The sequence below is a fragment of the Carex rostrata genome, chromosome 4 (genome assembly GCF_964058835.1).
Source record: "Carex rostrata chromosome 4, lpCarRost1.2, whole genome shotgun sequence".
In the NCBI taxonomy this organism is placed as follows: domain Eukaryota; kingdom Viridiplantae; phylum Streptophyta; class Magnoliopsida; order Poales; family Cyperaceae; genus Carex; species Carex rostrata.
Window position 1 is genome coordinate 13,505,873 of NC_135921.1, and position 12,517 is coordinate 13,518,389.

A 12,517-nucleotide genomic window follows, 5' to 3' on the forward strand; every position below is an offset into this window, starting at 1 on the left:
ATAAAGTATCTTATCTCCCAGTTTGACCGGTCCGTGTACATGTTTGACTCTTTGCTCACATTGATAAAGTCAGATGCTAGATCCCATCGTAGACAGTAGACCATTTTTGCACACAGTACCATGGTACAAATCTGTATCACATTCTCTCTCTCCTGATCTGAACTATTTCTTCTCAATCACTTGAGAAACAACCCTTTCCGCCTTTCGCGACTGTCATGGAAGATCTCCGGATTCTTAAATAGATCTCAACGTATCGAATGGGGGAAGAAAGAGAGGAAGAGACAGTCTCCTTGGCAGGCTCGGTGCCACTGGGAACCGAGGAGGCCCCGAATGCGGTCTACGGTGAGCCGAAATGGTCTCCTCTCGAGTGGTTTAGGATGCTCTCGAAGGAGCTGCATTGGAGCTTCGTTTACGGGGTGGTCATGGTCTATGGCATCGGCCAAGGCCTAGGCGGGAGCATATGGCGGGTCGGGTCGGACTATTACTGGAAAGATGTGCAGCAGGTCCAGCCAAGTGCTGCTCAGGTTTATCAGGGGATAACCTCGATTCCATGGATGATTAAGCCGATTTGGGGTCTCTTAACTGATGTCGTACCGGTAGCTGGATACAGGAGGCGGCCGTACTTCATTCTGTCAGGCATGGCATGTTAATTTTGTGCATATTGTTTTATTTGGAAATTGTGACAGGAATTATCAAATTGGAAGAAGGTCATAGGCCCTTTCTAATTTGGGACCAACCAAAATAATGTGATTTTAAATTTCTAGTTTGATTTGTGTATTCATTGCGATTTACCACTGAAGTAGGTCTTCATTTGAGAAGAACTTGACTCAATCATCCATATTGAAATGATACCTTTCGTAATGTAATTGTTATGTTGTGTAGTTTTTATATATTTGGTCATAGCAATTTCTGGTAAGCACTCAAAGGTACAATACCAGTGTGGCCCCTGTATGGGAATGGACCTTAGTGCATCTGTTATGCTCTTTTCTACTAAAATTAAGAATAGAATTTTCTTTCAAATCACCAACTGTTGTATTTTATCTAATTCAGCCAATAAACCCTTGAAAAATACAAAAATCAACCAAAATGCCCACGGTTAGTGAAAGGGATTCATCCATAAGACGCCTGACCATATTTTTTCATAATGAAAATTGGCAATGATCTTTGGTATATCTTTCTTTGAGCTTGTCATTAATTCATCTTTATTTATTGGTTTATATTATATTTAATATTTGGTACAAAAAATCAGGTTTTCTAGGAGTGGTCTCCATGCTGACTCTCTCTCTTCATAGCAAGCTCCATGTGGCATTTGCTTTGCTGGCCATGATTTGCAGCACAGCCGGTGTGGCAATAGGAGATGTGACCATAGATGCCCTTGGGGCCCAGAACAGCATAACTCACCCCAATCTGGCTCCTGACGTACAAAGCCTAATGGGTCTGAGTTCGTCAATCGGCAGCCTTATTGGGTATTCTATTAGCTGTCTTCTTGTGCATGCCATCGGATCTCAGGTATTGATTAATCCAAAAGGTTAAATATGGAAAATGTGGAATACAGAAGTGATAAACCTGAGATCACGGGAAAACCAAATGGTGATGTGTAGTATTGAAGCTACACTGATAAGATGTCAGGCATCAGCATAGTTATGGTAAATCCCTTTTTGCTGTTGGTCTTCCTATGGATTTCATTCTCGGAGTTGGTTATTGCTGTTGGTACCAAACAAGCCAGATCCCTTTTTCTGGTTTTATTTCAATTTGAAGTTATTTTCTCTGTATCAAACTTATATTTTTTATTTTTGTATTTAGGGAGTGCTTGGTCTACTAAGCATCCCAGCAATTCTGGTTCTCTCAGTTGGATTGCTACTCAAGGAGGCTCTCTCTCCTAGTTGTTCTCTCAACCAGGTACAATTATTTGGTCATTTAAATCAATTTATGTCTTTGGAATTAGTCTAATGGTGCTCTATGGATGAATTTGTGTATCAGGTGTATGACAAGTTCCTAGAAGCCATTATCACTATGTGGGAGACACTGAAATTGCCATCGGTGTGGAGGCCATGCTTTTACATGTACCTGTCTCTTGCTCTCAGCCTGAACATTCAAGAAGGGATGTTTTATTGGTACACTGACACATCCAAAGGTCTTTCTTTTACAGAGGTAATTTATATATTTATCTGTTATTTTTTTAATTGGTCTTTTCCTCTGATTTAATTATGAGCATGACAGGTGAACGATTAGTACAACTTAATGTTCCTGTATCAACCAGTCGGTATACTAGGAATATATCCTAGTTAAATTTGGCAATTCTAAAGACTTTTGTATAATTAGCTTTACTATCTGGCACCTTATCATCTCCACTTTTCTCTTAAAGGGGTCTGTTGGGTTGATATTTGCTATCGGCTCAGTTGGTGCGCTACTTGGAGTTGTACTCTATCAACACATCCTCAAAGATTACCCATTTCGCAGGCTTCTTTTCTGGAGCCAATTGCTTTTGAGCCTCTCAGGCATGCTAGACCTGGTCTTGGTGCTACGATTAAACCTCAAACTTGGCATGCCTAATTATTTCTTTGCAGTAATCGATGAAGGTGTCTCTCAACTGGTGAATCGTCTCAAGTGGATGCCAATGTTGGTTCTCAGTGCCAAGTTGTGCCCTTCTGGCATAGAAGGTACATTTTTTGCTTTGATCATGTCTATTGAGAACATGGGCTTGCTGACATCATCGTGGTGTGGTGGTCTATTACTACATGTGCTTAGAGTTACAAGAACCGAGTTCGGTAATCTTTGGGCAGCTATTTTTATACGCAACCTGATGAGGCTATTGCCTCTATTATTTTTGTTTTTGGTCCCTAAAAGTGACCATAATTCTACGATTCTTCCTGTTGAGATGCTAGTGCAGAATAATGTTTTGGAAACAGATAGGATACCACTACAACGAGATGATGTTGAGATGGCTTCTCTTACTGAAGAAAGAGAGTAAATTTTTGCTGGAGAAATTTGATAGAATTTAAGATGTGCACATGAAACTTAGTGATTGTAAGCTAGTATCATTGGTTAACAACAGGTGATATATAATTCAATTTTGTTCAATTTCCTATTAATGAGATGAAGAGGGGTTTTGTTTTGTTGTAGAGCGTAGGTAGAAGATATTTATTTGTTTATTCCCTTGTAATTGTAGGATAGCGACATTTAATTCTTTATTGTCCATTTTTAGTTCCACAGTTCATTATTGTCTTTACTTTTGCCTTCAAGTTAAAAAAAAATACAGGTTCCTTTCGCTCATTTATTTTCCTCCGATCATTCTTAATTTTTCTAATGATCTGTGACAAATTTTTCATATCTAAAACTGCGAATGTTTTCTACTCAATTTTCTCTTTCAAATAAGATCTATAAAATATTATTTTTTAATTATTATTTTTTTTTTTTACAGTAAAAGTTCGTGAACAATTTAACTTCTCAAGCCTTTAAACCTCTATCTACAATATTTTAAAGAATTCCTGTCAAGCCTTTAAACATCTATCTACAACTATTAACTTAGCATTTTATTATTTTGTCACACGAGTCTTTAAACATCTGTTTAAAATCTTTTGAAATACTCGTGCCAAGCCTTTTAAACTTCTGTCTACAACTCTAACTTATCAATTTTTATTTTTTGTTTTAATTTTGCTTTGCAAACCTTTAAACCTCAGTTGACAACCTTTTAAAGTAATTGTATCAAGCCTTCAAACTTTACATATAACTTATCTATTTTTTTATAGTTAAAATCTCTAGACACTTTAAATTTTGTTTCTGAAGTCTTCAAACCTTTGTCTACAACCTTAAAAGTATTTGTGTCAAGTCTTTAAACCTCTGTCTACTTGCGTGGCGAAGCTTATAATGAAGGGGCAAACTCATACCTCCCTCTAGATCTCAGATCTTTCTCGTCTTCTTCGATATTTCTTGTCGGATCTCTCTCCAAATCTCAGATCATTCTCGTGTCCTTCGATTTTTCTCATCTCCTCAGATCTTTCTCGTCGCATCTATCTCTAACTATTGCATTGTACTCCGCCATGGAGAGGTGGACTGGTGAAGATGATGGCGGAGAAGGGGTGGAGAGGAAAATTGGAGGTATTGATGGAGGAGAGATAATAAAAGGGAGAAGAGAAGCTTAAGGTTTAAAAATATTATTCTTAAAATTATATACATAATAAAAGAGGAGGGTTCAAATGCCTCTATTTTTTGTGCCTCCACCATGCCTCTATTTTCAAAAACTTTAATAACTCAAAATTTAAAACTTAAAAATAAAAATAAAACCGTTGGATATGATATATATAGGACTGGCAAACAAATTCGAGGTTCGTGATTCGATTCGGGTTTGATTCGAGTTTAATTTGATTCGAAATGGGTTCGAATTGAAACGAACCAAACCAGGTTCGGTTCGGAATTAATTCAAACCAAACCCAAACCTAGCCTGGTTGGATCGAAATGGGTTCGATCATTTTTATGGTTCGAATCTCATAATAACATCGGTCGTCCATTTACCTGATGAAATTAAAATCCAAGATAGAGAGTCATAATTTAACTTAGCCGACACTCCCTCGCTCTCAAATCTCAATAACCTAGTTCTCTCTCCAGCTCTCCCTAACTCACTCTCCCTCTAGCTCTAAAATCTAGCTGACTCTCTCGGCGACTGGCTGTCTCTCCGGCTCTCACTCCTCTCTCCGGACTAGATGACTGTCTCTCCTCTCTCTTCGGTCGTCTCTCATAGTTCATACCAGGAAAGCCGTCTCTGATGTATTTTTTCATGAACAATTTTTCAACTTAAAAACACTCATTTCATAGTTCATACCGGTAAAAGGAAGCCATGTGAATTGTCCCGCGAGAAAAAATTAATGTATAAACTACCGGTATAACTAGGACTACTAAAAAATAATTTAGTTCATGATTCGATTCGGGTTCGATTCGAAAAATGTGTAGTTCGAAATGGGTTCGGTTCGAAACGAATCAAACCAGGTTCGGTTCGAAATTAATTCAAGCCAAACTCAAACCTAAGGTAAGTTCGGTTCGGTTCGGTTCGTTGCCACCCCTAGATATATATCATTTTATTTATGTACGTGTAAAATATAATGACATTTCAATTTTGTTTTGGTTGTCATCTAGAGCGTGTAAAAGACGTACTACTATGGATAATTTTTAGACGTTGATTTTTGAACTTATTGATTCACATAAAAACAAAATTAAAATGTAATATTTTTTATGAACGCAGAGAAAAAATAACATAGATCACATCCAACGGTTTTATTTTGATTTTTAAATTTTAAATTTTGTTATTAAAGTTTTTAAAAATAGAGATACGACAAAAATATAAAAAAATGAAGACAAACCCTCATAATAAAAATAACATGATTGACTACATAAAAATTGATTTTCATGCGGAGAAATATTAAAAAAAAATGTATCAGTATTGAAGTGTTTTAACAAAGGTTAGACGGGATAAATTTGTGCAATTAGATGGGTTCACCGCGGATCCAGTAATTCACTAATTTTGGCGATTTATGCTTCAACAAATTGGTATAGACCTGGTCTAATCAGCAATTTACCCCGTTATCCAGATTATCCGTAATTAACCAAGACAGTGGTACCCTTTTAATAGGATACGCGGAAAGCTAAAATTCGCACGTGTGCCAGCACGGTTGGGAGGCACGAGTAGCCTAATCCAGACATTCCCTCCATTTTATAATAACAGAACAATTCCAGTGCCCCAACTATATCAGGTCCTCCGTACCGATAACAACAACCTCAAACAACAAATGGAGAGAACAAGTAACTACCTCTAGTTATTGGTCTTTTCTCCGCCCCCAAAGGGAAAACCACTTCAAAGATTCTGTCTTTATGCCTAATTCTCTCTCTCTCTCTCTCTCTCAACGCTTCGAGCAGTGATTCCTTCCCCCCATTCGCCTGGATTCTAATTCTTTCTGTATTAGGGTTTTTTTCCAATTGCTATATCTGAAGCGAGATCTAGGGTTTTGATTGACATATTCGAGTTCTCCAAATGGTACTGATGCCGAATCAGAGCAAGATCCGACCTGATTCAAATGGAAACCCTAAAGCGGTCGTGAAGATGGAGATTGAGGATTCTTTGGAGGAAGAGCATGGCCCCTTTAATAAGCGATCCAAGCTCGCGGCCTCCTCCAATCAGCACCAGCAACAGGTTCTAATTTTTGATTGGATCTCCTTTGTGATTGCTTAATCCGTCTTTTTATATTTTAAAATAAAGGAATTTTTGAGAATTTCAAAATCCTTTTTAGGTTATTTCCTACTTCGTCAAATGAAAATTTTATTTGCACGTTGCAACAGACCCTGAGCTGAATTTATAAAATTGTTGTAGATTGTAAACGAAATAGATCTAGAAACGTATTTAAAGTTTTTTTTTTATATAGAAATGGATAATCTTTAATCAGAAATTGAAGCAAATTTTACAATCTTCAGAATAATTCTCTTTCATTGGATTTTTGTTGTTTTAGAATATGATTGTAACCTAAGATAGGAAGTTGGAATTCTACATCTTATATAATCACAGACAGTCCCAAATAGTTTCTTGAGAAGAACAGATTTTCCAATACATTATCTAGCTGAAAGCATAGTGATTGTAGTTCTGAATAGTAAGAAGATGCGTATCTTCCCCCTCTGATCGCTCAATCAGATGAATATTGATTGTGATTATTAGCCCAATGTAGATTTAGCAATTTAGTTAGTCCCCGGAGTTATCCTAAAGTCATTTTTATGAGTCTTTTTTATATAAGCTAAAACTGCAAGACTTTGGTTTTCAGGATATGTATAATAATGTATTAGACGAACCCAGCCCACTAGGCCTACGCTTGAGAAAAAGCCCTTCTCTGTTAGATCTGATCCAAATGAAACTCGCTCAAGCAAACCCAGGTAATTCTGATTCGTCAAAGAAGAAGGAAGCAAAATCCTGTGCTGTTTTAAGCTCAAATGAGAGGCTTAAAGCTTCAAATTTCCCGGCCAATGTATTGCGTATTGGAAATTGGGAGGTAAGATCATTAATTGAGTTCCTGGATAAAAAACATTTGAATTTACAAATCACATTATCGACTCAATTGTGTTTGTTGTGCAGTGTGTATCGAGATATGAAGGTGATTTGGTGGCAAAGTGTTACTATGCCAAGCACAAGCTTGTGTGGGAAGTCTTGGATGGTGGTCTCAAGAGCAAGATAGAGATCCAATGGTCTGACATTACTGGCATAAAGGCAACATGCGCCGAAGATGGCCCTGGGACCTTGGATGTAGTGGTTAGTTAAACTTTAATATTATATTTTCTCTTTGCATGTTGATTCAATTATTTTATTTTTAACTTTCATGGTATAATTTTTTTACCTTTTGGATTAGTTGGCGAGGCCACCACTTTTCTTCAGAGAGACTGATCCTCAACCTAGGAAGCATACCTTGTGGCAAGCTACCTCTGATTTTACTGGGGGACAAGCTAGCATAAACAGGTAAATTTGATTTTGTTGGTCTATGCAAATCAGTACAAAAATAATTGATATAACACGTGCAACTTTTGCTTATAGGCGACATTTTCTCCAGTGCCCTTCGGGGTTGTTAAGCAAGAACTTTGAGAAGCTTGTGCAGTGCGACCCAAGACTCCATTTATTGAGCCAACAGCCCGAGATAGTACTGGAGTCTCCCTACTTTGAGCCCAGGTGTGCTATATTTGATGATCAATTGGTGGGGAAGAAACCACCCTGTTTTAGCAGTCTAGATGAAAGGGAACCCTCTTTTTCTGGATTTATTGATCCAGGGTCTCCGTCTTTGTCTATATCAACTAAGAGTGAAGGGATGGATTCTATGGGAACGTTAGCTGACTGCACTCCTCAGGCTTCTAGTGGAGGTAATAACTATTTCAGTACTATCATGAAATTATACATTTAAGATGTAATCTTTGACTCTTATAATAACTATCGTGATCTTTTTAGCTCAAGGTGCTAGTAGCAGCAGTCAACAATTGTTGCAAAACCCTAGCTTGTGGGAACAGCTTAATGTGCAGGGACTCATTAGAGCATCCATGTCAGTTGACGATTTGGTGAATCATCTCGGTAACTGTATTTCTGAGCAAATGACTTCTGGCAACTCCAACATACCAGGCAACTCGATGCCTCCCAAGGAGTTGCTAGAGGATCTGGCACAGTACCTCCTAAGTGATACACAGGCCACTGCAGCATCTGAGGCCACTGCAGCATCTGATGAGAAATCGCTAATGGCGAGAGTCAATTCCCTTTGTTGTCTCATTCAAAAGGACACTAGCAATGCTGGGGGGCAGAATAATACCCAGCCAGTGAATGGAAACATTTCTGACGAGGATGCTGACTCAGACAGGGAAGAAGAGTTCAATTCGAAACCAACAACCAAGCTGGACGGCAACAACAGTAAGGAAGAAAACCCAACAGGGATGTCTAGGAAGGATTCCTTTGGAGATCTGCTGTTTTTGCCACGAATCGCTTCCATGCCTCAGTTCTTGTTCAACATTTCCGAAGTTTCAGAGAGTGAGAGATGATGACCCGAATGTGGGTCATCTTTCATGAGCTGATAGAGATGATGTAAAAGTTTGCTGCATCAAAGGCAATAAAACCAACTTGGTCTTTGTCTGTGAATGGGTCTATATGTGTCTAGTTTGTTTCTTTCTTGTAAATATCGGAAAGACAAATAGGGTTAGCGCTAGCTAATGTTGTTGTTTCAGGTTTTTATCATAGGAAAAAGTTGTTCATTTGTTCTTTTACTATTATTATATTTCTTGTTCTTGCATGTGCTGAAGTAGTTTTCGCCATTCGTGCTTTTTATGTGTCAGATAAAAGCGTGTGATGCGAATGGTAAACACAAATATTACATGAGAACGCTAGTAGAGTTGGCGAAGATCAAATAACGTATTCTATCTGGTAAAATATTTGTAATATTTGTAATATAGAAAAGAGAAGGAAATGTTTGCAATAATGAAGCTTTGCAGTATTTAACTTCATCTAAATCCTTTACCAGTAAAGATAAAACTTTACAAAGTAAATCTTTACAAAGACGGTGCAATAATAATCAAGCAAAACGATTCTTTATATTGCAATTGACTTATTATTGAGCCCATAAAAAAACGAACGAATGGCAGATGGCATATACAGCAAATCTTATATTTGTCTAGCAGAGACCATACTAACATATTATACACAAACACGACCTAATTTAAATTGCACGACCTTAAATCTACAAACCTTTAAAAAATATTTCCTATACTCAGTCTTGGCCAACTAATACTCACCAGGACATCCAAGGAATCACTATATATGACCTTTCTTCTTTTTTATTTACAACACATTCATTGCACCTCATGATCATTCCCACCCAACCCCTGACTGTTCTCATTGTAGAACTCGTACTCTTCTTCATCCATGGTTTGGTTCTCAGACAGCATGTTTGTCAGAACAGCTACCTGTTGCTGAAGTGCCTCTTTCTCTCTCTCAGCTTCGACACGCTTCCTCTTTTCCTCCACCAGCTGCACTTGGAGATGTTGCAGCAGGCGTGCATCTTCATCCATCTGCTCATTAAGCCCATCTATTTCTCGGTCCTGTCATTGCACCATACCATTCCCATCAGATGAAAATAAACAAGATATGCCTCTGCGCTTGTCTTTTAAGCTCATTGATTATTTAATCACTCATGAAGCTTTCTTAAGCATGTACATCGTAACAATTTCAATGAACAACATTAAAAAAAACAGGTCAAAAAACTCATACCTTAGAAAAGTACTGGTACATAGTACTGAACTGTTCTGTGAAAGTCCTAGACCAGTTCTCTGGCGACCCATATTTCTTATCCTTCATTGTTACTTTTGTGCTTTATTTATGATTACATATTACTCAACTTCTTATAGTCAATACTCGAGAACCAAATAATAAAAAAACACACACACACACACAAATTAATAGACCTTTCTATTCATCTCTTGAATAGCAGTATGGCGCATGATCTCGACCACATCTACATTGACGAGTTTGCGTTTCTTGCCCGCCAACCATCCCTTGGGGTACAACGTGGTATCAAAGTCTGGTGGTGGTAGCAGATCCTCATTTGAGATGCGTTCCCTCTTGCGGTTGGTTGGCTCTAGTGGCTCGAAAAGAGCCTTCCTTTTCTCTGATAGCTCAGCCATTGGATCAGTTGCCTGCTTTTTCTCCTTTGTTTCAGCTTGGTTTTTTGCTTCCTCTGTGCCCATTGGTTCGTGCCCCATCTTCCCATTGTCCGGATTGGAGGTCTCTTTGTTGAGGGTTTCTACCTCCACTCTTCCATTGGCTGAGTTGAGAATGGTTATTCTGAGATTAGTATTGTTCCTTTTTTAAAATAGGAAACCAAGTAAAACAAGATTAATTTTTCTTTTTTCGTTAATTTGTTTTGAATCACAAGTTCAGATTAAGAAAATAATAATAACACACAGCATGCAAGTGTGCTCAAGCTAATAAATATTAGTTCTGCATCGAGTTGATCTATTCATGGAATATCAATGAGATTATTTGATGTTTGGCATTTAAATGAAAGCTACTCGACTTGAACTACCACAAGCATTGAAGTTCAAGAAACTTTTTATATTTTTTGGGGCACTAAAAATGATGATTTTTTTTTTATTTTGTAGAATTGGACTGTTTGGTCAAAAAATAATTAAATCAGACTGGTCTCATGTGAAATTTTGAAAAAAAGTTTAGCATAAATTGAAAACCGTAAGTTTGATTAACAACTTGAAAAGAGGTGAATAGTGTCAGTTTTAAGTATTGTATGTATAAGAAAAGATGGGGAAAAATGGGGAAATTTTCAATTGCAAGGCGAAATAACGGAACAGAATAAAACCGAGGGATATACCCCTTGTAGTTGGAGTTTATAAATTGAATTTGTTTTATAAACCATAATTAGAAAAAAAAATATGAAACCAACATGATTACTTTTTTTTACAAAAATCATAAGAACCGAAATGACATTTCGGTTTCTGAATATATATATATTTTTTGACCGAAATGGCAATTCGATTCCAGATATTTTTACAATTTTTCAACGTATTTGCTGGGATTGAAATGCTATTTCGATCCAAAAAAAAAACCGAAATGACATCTCTGTTCTTATCATTTTTGTATATAAAAAAAAAGTAATCACGTTGGTTTCACAGAATCTTTTTTCTAATTATGATTTATAAAAAAAATTCTTATAAATTTCTCTGGATTGCTAAAACACGTAACTGACACGTGGGACCACCCCAGTCCTTCTCACTTGTTAGTCTGTGGTTGTTGGTAGGTGGTGCCTAACGGATCGGAGGGTAAACTAACAGACTTCGTAGCCATTATAGAAAGAGACTGTCAGCTTCCGACCGGCTTTATCCGGTCATAAACCGTATCCACAGACCACAAACTTCGGATTTCACTTTTTACGAACAAAATAAATTACCTCACCCACCAAAGAAATACCAAAGAAATAACAAAATAAAGAACGAATTTGTTTTGATAGATTTTTTTTTGTTTGGAAGTTTCAAGGAAAAAGGGGGGATTTAACTTCTCCAGTGTGTTGCAAAGGAAATAAATTATAAATGTTGGAGCAGTAAGATTCTTAATACAAAGAAATATATGGATAATTTGATCTGTATTTACCTGATCTCTTCCTAGATTTCCAAAAGATCCGAGGAGGCGAGGCAGAAGAGAATCCATCCATGGAGAAAAGGAGAAATTCTAGCTTAACAGAATTAGTTGAGTGAAAGAGATGGAAAAAATTTCACCTTGCCAAATCAATCGGAGCACTCAAATCTATGCCCAGAAGTAGAACAGAATTCTCTCTTTCTCTTTACCGAGTTAACTGAGTGAAACTTTGAAAGAGGAGGAGAAATTGTCGCCTCTCTTTCCCTCCCCTTAGTTGTTATTTCTTGAGGTAGCCAAGGATTCATTTGTGTGTTCGGAGTAGGTCCGATGCCCATCTGACCATCCGATTGCATAAAGATTCGTGAGATTTGTATTAAAATCCGTGCGTATCTGTATCAATTTCCGTGCGTATAGATCTTAATGCTAATCGTACGGTTTTAGAACTAATTGAACCTAAATTAGATCCATGGACCTACTCCTATCTCTGAATTTATCCGCATTTGGACGCTATGTTGTCCTTCCGTGTTGTTTTAGTCAGAACCCTCTGCTGTTTAAGCAATACCGGAGACCTCCAGCACGAAAATCAAGGGTGTGTGATAAGAAAAAAGGACGTGTCGGTTGTCAGAACTGGAGACTGATGTGAAGTTTGCTTTGCGGTTACGATGACATCATCACTCGAGTTTTGCATGCTGTGCCAAGCAAACGCTCGTTGCTTTTCCTCAAAAAAAGAAAAACAGAAAAAGCAAACGTTCGTGCAGCAGGAAATAAATCTGCTGTGATTCTAAAGGGATCGCAGGACCCTGTTATTCCATATCCATCCATTGATCTGTTTAGAGATTCGTGCATACAAAATAAGTATTATTAAGATTTGTGTAT

General features: G+C 37.5%; 3 protein-coding genes across 4 annotated transcripts; 2 read left to right on the top strand and 1 right to left on the bottom strand.

Annotated features, from left to right (window-relative positions):
• Positions 1–93: 93 nt before the first annotated feature.
• LOC144553497 (putative folate-biopterin transporter 2) lies at positions 94–3,218 on the top strand. Its single transcript, XM_078301679.1, has 5 exons — positions 94–636; positions 1,250–1,509; positions 1,804–1,899; positions 1,981–2,151; positions 2,366–3,218. Exons 1-5 carry the CDS (start codon positions 258–260, stop codon positions 2,969–2,971), a joined length of 1,512 nt encoding a protein of 503 aa, XP_078157805.1. The 5' UTR covers positions 94–257; the 3' UTR covers positions 2,972–3,218.
• A 2,552-nt stretch (positions 3,219–5,770) lies between these two features.
• LOC144553499 (uncharacterized) lies at positions 5,771–8,766 on the top strand. Its single transcript, XM_078301682.1, has 6 exons — positions 5,771–6,181; positions 6,801–7,025; positions 7,109–7,282; positions 7,380–7,486; positions 7,562–7,881; positions 7,967–8,766. The coding sequence occupies exons 1-6, from the start codon at positions 6,023–6,025 to the stop codon at positions 8,542–8,544; spliced, it is 1,563 nt and encodes a 520-aa protein (XP_078157808.1). The 5' UTR covers positions 5,771–6,022; the 3' UTR covers positions 8,545–8,766.
• A 302-nt stretch (positions 8,767–9,068) lies between these two features.
• LOC144553500 (Snf1 kinase interactor-like protein) lies at positions 9,069–11,942 on the bottom strand. Of its 2 annotated transcripts, XM_078301684.1 has the most exons (4): positions 11,782–11,942; positions 11,657–11,734; positions 9,961–10,319; positions 9,069–9,597 (listed from the first exon to the last, which is right to left on the bottom strand). In XM_078301684.1, exons 2-4 carry the CDS (start codon positions 11,715–11,717, stop codon positions 9,349–9,351), a joined length of 669 nt encoding a protein of 222 aa, XP_078157810.1. In that variant the 5' UTR covers positions 11,718–11,734; positions 11,782–11,942; the 3' UTR covers positions 9,069–9,348. The 2 variants fall into 2 exon arrangements, with proteins under 2 accessions (XP_078157810.1, XP_078157809.1); XM_078301683.1 differs by having other exon boundaries at positions 11,657–11,797.
• Positions 11,943–12,517: the final 575 nt, after the last annotated feature.

Excerpts from the sequence above, each read along its gene's own strand:
- LOC144553497 (XM_078301679.1), top strand. The coding sequence starts at position 258 with ATGGGGGAAGAAAGAGAGGAAGAGACAGTCTCCTTGGCAGGCTCGGTG. Across the intron at positions 637-1,249 it reads GCCGTACTTCATTCTGTCAG|GTTTTCTAGGAGTGGTCTCC; the intron begins GCATGGCATGTT and ends ACAAAAAATCAG. Across the intron at positions 2,152-2,365 it reads AAGGTCTTTCTTTTACAGAG|GGGTCTGTTGGGTTGATATT; the intron begins GTAATTTATATA and ends TTTCTCTTAAAG.
- LOC144553499 (XM_078301682.1), top strand. The coding sequence starts at position 6,023 with ATGGTACTGATGCCGAATCAGAGCAAGATCCGACCTGATTCAAATGGA. Across the intron at positions 6,182-6,800 it reads CCAATCAGCACCAGCAACAG|GATATGTATAATAATGTATT; the intron begins GTTCTAATTTTT and ends TTTGGTTTTCAG. Across the intron at positions 7,882-7,966 it reads TCCTCAGGCTTCTAGTGGAG|CTCAAGGTGCTAGTAGCAGC; the intron begins GTAATAACTATT and ends TGATCTTTTTAG.
- LOC144553500 (XM_078301684.1), bottom strand. The coding sequence starts at position 11,717 with ATGGATGGATTCTCTTCTGCCTCGCCTCCTCGGATCTTTTGGAAATCT. Across the intron at positions 10,320-11,656 it reads GAAATCTAGGAAGAGATCAG|CCAATGGAAGAGTGGAGGTA; the intron begins GTAAATACAGAT and ends TTCTCAACTCAG. Across the intron at positions 9,598-9,960 it reads TTCAAGAGATGAATAGAAAG|GACCGAGAAATAGATGGGCT; the intron begins GTCTATTAATTT and ends GTGCAATGACAG.